The sequence below is a fragment of the Cataglyphis hispanica genome, chromosome 10, assembly GCF_021464435.1.
Source record: "Cataglyphis hispanica isolate Lineage 1 chromosome 10, ULB_Chis1_1.0, whole genome shotgun sequence".
In the NCBI taxonomy this organism is placed as follows: domain Eukaryota; kingdom Metazoa; phylum Arthropoda; class Insecta; order Hymenoptera; family Formicidae; genus Cataglyphis; species Cataglyphis hispanica.
The window spans coordinates 1,729,886-1,736,891 of record NC_065963.1 but is presented as its reverse complement, the minus strand read 5'-3'; the positions used below and the strand labels follow the sequence as shown (position 1 = coordinate 1,736,891).

The following is a 7,006-nucleotide window of genomic DNA, read 5'->3' as shown; positions in this document are numbered from 1 at the left end:
GACGTGATCTTTTGATTTCACTTATTTTTCATATTAATGATATATTAACTCCCCTCCTCTCCTTCCATATTATTAATAATTATCTTCTTAGTAGTAAGATTATTTTTCATATAATTAAGTTTTTTTTAGAAGTGTATATTAAAATTTTGTTTATTTTTGACAAGGTATACTATTTATGATAATAAATATATTATATAAAATACGGCGAAAATAACCGAGCTCGGACCGATTTAAGTATAATTTATAAATAATTTTTAAAAAACAATAATATTTTAGGAAATATTATATTTGATGGCGATTAATTTTTGTAAAGAATTGTTTTGGCGGAAATAAAATACCATTAAACTAACACCATTAAAAATAAAATATGTAGAATTTAATACCATTCTCAGAGCCATCATAAATTCGCCAAACGGAATATTTGTGTTGAAAAAAACAGAATTCTATCTTCCTTTTATGCCACTAATAGCCAGATTAAAAAGTGCATTGGTAAAAAAAGCTGCATCGAGAGAGATGAGTTCAAATAATTCTCTATTGTTACTTTACAATATATCAATATATTGATAATTTTGACAATGAGATGAAAGTTATTGTGAACGTAGTTATGTGACAGAAAAATACTTTATTATATAATATTATGTAAAAGCAGCGAGAGAATAATAGAGCACTATAGTTAAAGCATCAACAAAAAAATTGCAGTAATAATTATATAAAATTCATGAAAAAACATCAATAGAAGAAGGAAACAAATGCGTGAAAGTGCTTTTACTTGTTAAAAATTGCAAAGAGTATATTTCCCAGAACATACCATGCAAAATGACGATTTTAAGATACTGTTTGTTCCAATAGGAATATTCAAAGTTCTTCAATATTGAATAAAAAAATTATTAAGATTATCAAACGCAAATTAATAAAAACATTTGAAAATTTATGCAAATCTTATGATATGAAAGTTTGTAGTCAGAGCGACCTGGAAGTCATGGACAAACATCTCACCTTATATATATAGAATCTATATGTAAAAATCTTTTTAAATCCTATTTTCGTACAAAATATAAAAGTAACATCAATATTTTTGTTTAAACAGACATCAAAGTTAATATAATAATAATATTATAAATGCATCAGAGCAAGACATCGCCATCAAGACATCAATAAGAAAACATCAGCAAAAATAAAAAACAAAATACATCTTTATTTACATAATTTTTAAAAACAGATTATCGAACAGAAGGAAATAAAGCATCAATACTTTTGGTTAAGCAGACGTCCAAGAAACGGCAACAGAAGCAGACAAGAAAATACGATCTTTATTTATTAAAATTTTAAAATCAGTTTCTCGTACAGAAGGATATGCAACGTCAATATCTTTGATTAAAAATCTTGAAGATAATGGAAAATGTATCGGAGAAAGATATTATTACCAAGAAAACGCCAGCAAAAACAGACTACAAAATACAATATTTCTTTTCAAAAATTTTTAAATTAGCTTCTTGCATAAAAAAAAATGCACCAACATCTTCAGTTAAACAAACATCGAAGTTAATTGAAAAAGTAACCAAAGATGATTGCGCACTCAAGGAAATACCAACAGAAATAGAAATGGATAAAGAAGAAAATAAGAAAAGTATTGTAAGTGTCAAAAATATTACTTTTCTTCAAAGATTTTACGTTATTTTGAATAAATCATTTTAATGTCTTTTCGTATTTGTATCGTTTAATCAATTCAATAATTGATAAACAAAATTTAAATATTTCAGAATTATATTGTACTATTATTTTTCGAATATTTATAAAATTATGTATAACAGATGTATGTCTGTATTTTTCTATATATATATATATATATATATATATATATATATATATATATATATTGCTTAGAAGTTTAACATAAAAAGTTTAACATAAAGCTCTTATAAACATACAAATATAAGTGATATAAGACAAATTAAATGTCAAATTAAATGTCAAATAAAGCTAAAAATCAAATATCCGTTAGAAAGAGATACATTGTTTAGAGACTTTATATAAGTATATATGTATAGCCTATTTATTATTTTATTATTCCAAGTTTTAAATTCTCTCTTTAATTTCTTTCATTTTTTGTGACATTGTTTTAATTGTCGTTTTTCTATAATTAGGTAAAGTATATACTCCGTAGTACTTTAATTGTATTCAAAGTATCTATAAAATTTTAATTATAAAAAAAAATTGTTTAGAAATACGGACTATTTTGTTTATTTCATATATTATTGTCTTAATTTATTTTTTAATTCTTAATAAATATTTCTTTATCATATAAAAATATTTAAAAATAATAAATAATTTTTGTGTTTTAACTATTATATACGTATGTTTCTTTTGAAAAACATTATTGTATAAGTTTTACATATAAATAGAATTATTAGGGTAAGATATTTATACACCATAAGATGAAAATAGCCCAAACGATAAGATCTTTATTTGACATACAAATTTATAATATTATTTCTGTTTATATTTATGCAACATGCTTATATTTTTATTTCTGTTTCCTTTCATAGGAAATCGAAACAAACAATATCAAGAAACTTATTAGAGAGCATGCTAATTTGAGTCCTGTACTTCGGAAAGCAGTACATGATGTTGTAATTAAAAACAAATCTGTGATAAACGTAGCAACAGATCATAAACTTGATATAGAATTATTACAATTAAAAATAGATATTTTAAAAAACAAAGAAAAGTATCTTCGAAGAAAAATAAAATATGAGGCAGCAGTAAAATTTGTATATAAAAAAAAAAATAAAGAGATCGCTATGAAACGCTATGGAGTTAGCAAAAAAATTTTAGACATAGAAATAGCCCGTCGTAAACATTTCGGAAAAGAATACCAATTTGACAGAAGAGTAAAAACTAGGAATCAAATAGTTTTCACATTCCAGGAAGAGCAATTGCTTTTGCAGGTTTTAAAGATGTGGGCAAACGATAAATTTCGAAATAAATCTTACGCTTGCGTAATTTGTGCATTGGAACGACTGTCAAGATATGCTTACAAACTCGCCAAAGAATACAAAATACAATATCCAGAAAATTGGGATGAATATAAAAGAGCGGATATATCCTGGCTGAAAGAATTTGAAATGAGGCACAGTAATGAAATTGTTATTCTTTTGCATCGTTCTATTCATAAAAAAGATTCAAGAAAAAATATAACTGACAAACAACAACTTCTGTCGCTATTTGATGAAGACATTAAGTTCTAAAATAATTATAATATTTTATAGCTAACGCATTTTCAAATTGCATTGTGATGAAGTGTTAAAGTAATAATTTCAGAAAATAACATTTTTTATTTTTTAAAGATTTACTTTTATAATTTTAAAACAATATATGAATAAGAAGATGATTTAAAAAAAATGGATTTTTTATGGAGTTTTGCAGAATATTCTTATTTGCACTACTAATTTACATGCACTATAATTGTTGACAACAAATGAGGTGGAATGCAACATTTTCCATTACATTTTAAACATAATTATTTTTAAAAATATTGCGTGCATTTTCTTATGTATTAATGTTTATAAATATTTACAAACTTTTTTATTATACTTAAAGATAAATATTATTAGATATTATAAAAAAGAAAAAATATAGTCTATAAAAAATTATGTAATAAAAACAGACTAATGAGGGAAAGAGAGAAAGAGAAGCAAAAAGAAAAAACAAATTATTTTAATTGGCGAAAGAATTCTTGGCTTATATTAACATTTTCTATATGCGCTTCTTATATGTTTCTATTATCAGAAAACTTCCTGTTTTCTTTCTTTCTTTTTTCTTATTTTACTTCATATATTTTATAATATTTAAATAATCAGTTTTATATGTTTTATATATTGGACAGTATATGTGAATAGATCGTTTGTATTTTTGCAAACAGAGATCTAATAAATCGCGATCCATCAATTATAATTTTGATGTTTTTGAATGCATAAACCGATTAAATTATGTTAACGATCGCTTTCTATGGCCTGAGAAAAAGAAAGCATTAACACGATTATTAAAAATTAAATTATGACTACGAATTTAATTTCATAAATTTAATTGTCAATTAAAGTAATCATAGTAGTTTTTATACCTAGAAATAAAGTCAACAATTTAATATTTCTATACACACACACACACACACACACACGCGCGCGCGCGCGCGCACACACACACACACACACACGCACGCACGCACGCACACACACACTCATTTATGTAAGCTGCACACATGATTTTTCAAAAAATATAAGATATTCCAAATTGCATACACATAATTAATGGCAAATTTTGGTCTCATTTCATTCATAGATAAAACTTTTAATATCAAAATATTAAAACTGTTAATATCAAAATGATGTTATTAGATATAATTTTTGAATATCTTAACATAATATATCGCATAACAAATAAAAAACTATTGCTGTTTTTAAATAATAATCTCTATTTTTGATATTGATTAATGTTTGTATATATGTTCTTATATATGTTAAAATTGCTTGTTTTAATGCGCGGTTAACGAATCATAGAGATCATTGTAATATTACAAAAAGTATTGACAATTATAACATTTACAATTTATAACATTTTACACATCATTATCATCAAAACAATTATATAAAATGTGTCAGACAAATAATATAATGAAAAAATAAAAATGTTTATTTTAGTTTATTTAAATGTATATATATGTATATATATATATATATATATATATATATATATATATATATGTATGTAATGATATGTATGTATATATATATATATATATATATATGTATGTATGTATGTATGTATATATATATATATATATATATATATGTACATATACACATATATATATATTAAATATTTAATTAATAATTTATAATGTTAGTATAATAAGTTATATAAATATATATAATTATATTAATGTATACGCATTTTATTATTAAATATTTATTTAATAATATTTAATAATAACAATAATATATTCTATATTAATATTAATTTGTATATGTTTTGAAAAGATGATTAACATTTTTCTTTGTAACGCATGTGAAAGACAATTTTGATAGATGCTTCTTGCGTTTTATGAATCTATATAACTGTAAAAATAAGGATTTATACTACTTAAGATATCGATACAATAAACTATCATATATTCAAATATATCAATATTTAAGCAACATGATATCAATTTTGATTTAGCAGAATTTTTGATTAAAAAAGTAGAAATCGAATTCCGTTAGAGAACTTTTGTATCTTGTATTATTATATAAAAAAGGAAAAAAAAGCTAAAAAAATATCGGTTAAAATTTATAAAATATTTAAAAAAAAGAAAAATTGCAAAAAAGAATTTATAATATTACATCGTGAATTATCTTATAATTTCATAACATTTTATTAATAATTTAAAATATTATTTTTCTTTTAATAATTGAATGCATTCTTATAAAATAATAATTAATTTCTTGTTTTAGAAAAATAACATTTAATAGAACTTTTCAATAAAAATCCAGAAAAAATGTAGAATAAATAGGAGGAAGATGCCATGTCATGTAAGATGCCACATGCCACAGCTCCATAATTTTTAAGTTTTTTTGATAAAAAGTACCACTAATCTACACAATTAATTACATTTAGTGCAGATGACAAAATGACAATGCTCAATTGTTTATTTATGCTAAATTTTATTTTATAATACTCAAAAATATAAGAATATTGCTACATATTATGTTTTTAAATTTGAATGAATATACCTAAATCATTTTTTTTTAATGAATCATATGTATTATAATCTATTCGTTATAAGCGTGTTTTACATTTTCTTAATTTTTATATTTAATGTTTACTATATAGGGTAAGATGTATTTTTATCGGAAAAAAAATTATAATTCTTGTATTTTATCTTGCATGCAGGTATCACTACAAGTCAAATTATTTTCTATTATTTTCTATTAAATCTAATCACAACAAGTATAAAAAGTTATACAATGTTGTAACTTAATATAATGATAACTATGTTAATTATTACGTAAGGCATTTTTAACTTACTTAATTTAATTTAAAGATATATCATAAAAAATTCTATTGTTTTGTCATCTAAATTAATCACAATCAGAGTAGATTAGTGCTACTCTTTATCGAAAAATTTCAAAATTACGGAACAGTGACATTTATCTAACTGGGAGAGAATACCAACCACTTTTATAAAAATTTTTTTTTGTTGCTGTTAAAATTATATATATATATATATATATATATATACATATACATATACATATATATATATATATACATATACATACATATATATATATATACATATACATATACATATATATATACATATACATACATATATATACATATATATACATATACATATATATACATATCATATATATGCATATACATATATATATATACATATACATATACATATACATATACATATACATATACATATACATATATATATATATATATATATATATATATGTATATAAAAAATTATCAACTTCTTTAATTATAACCAAATATAAATATAACAATACAATAACACATAAATTTGTATTTTATTTCTTTTATTAATAATTACTTCATTAATAATTACCAATATTTTCCTTTTAAAGTTAGGTATAGCATATTCCTCCGAGTTACTCTATACATTTTAAATTAGAGAAACATAGCCTGCCACATCTGCACTAAAATTGTTGTTTCTCAAGCCAAATAGTTATTTTTATACTCTCAATCAACACGACACAACGCGACAATAAATTTATTCCGATCAATGCAAAATATTACAATATTTGTGACAATATTTATTTTTATCTTTATGTATTGTTATAGATATAATCTAATTGCATATACATATATTTATACATTATATAAATATTTCATCATATCATATGTTTCTTGTCTAATTTTGCAATTTTATAAAAAGAAATTTATATTACAGATAAAAAAATAGCATAAAAAATATATTTGATATTTT

At 22.1% G+C, this 7,006-nt stretch overlaps 1 protein-coding gene across 1 annotated transcript; it reads left to right on the top strand.

Moving 5' to 3' along the window:
* The first annotated feature begins 1,277 nt into the window (after positions 1-1,277).
* LOC126852283 (uncharacterized) lies at positions 1,278-4,606 on the top strand. Its single transcript, XM_050596940.1, has 2 exons — positions 1,278-1,632; positions 2,547-4,606. Exons 1-2 carry the CDS (start codon positions 1,393-1,395, stop codon positions 3,246-3,248), a joined length of 942 nt encoding a protein of 313 aa, XP_050452897.1. The 5' UTR covers positions 1,278-1,392; the 3' UTR covers positions 3,249-4,606.
* The last annotated feature ends 2,400 nt before the right edge of the window (positions 4,607-7,006 follow it).

What these genes read in the sequence shown, in the direction of transcription:
- LOC126852283 (XM_050596940.1), top strand. Translation starts at nt 1,393, where the DNA reads ATGGAAAATGTATCGGAGAAAGATATTATTACCAAGAAAACGCCAGCA. An exon ending in AAGAAAATAAGAAAAGTATT is followed by an intron (nt 1,633 to 2,546) that starts GTAAGTGTCAAA and finishes TTCCTTTCATAG; the next exon opens with GAAATCGAAACAAACAATAT.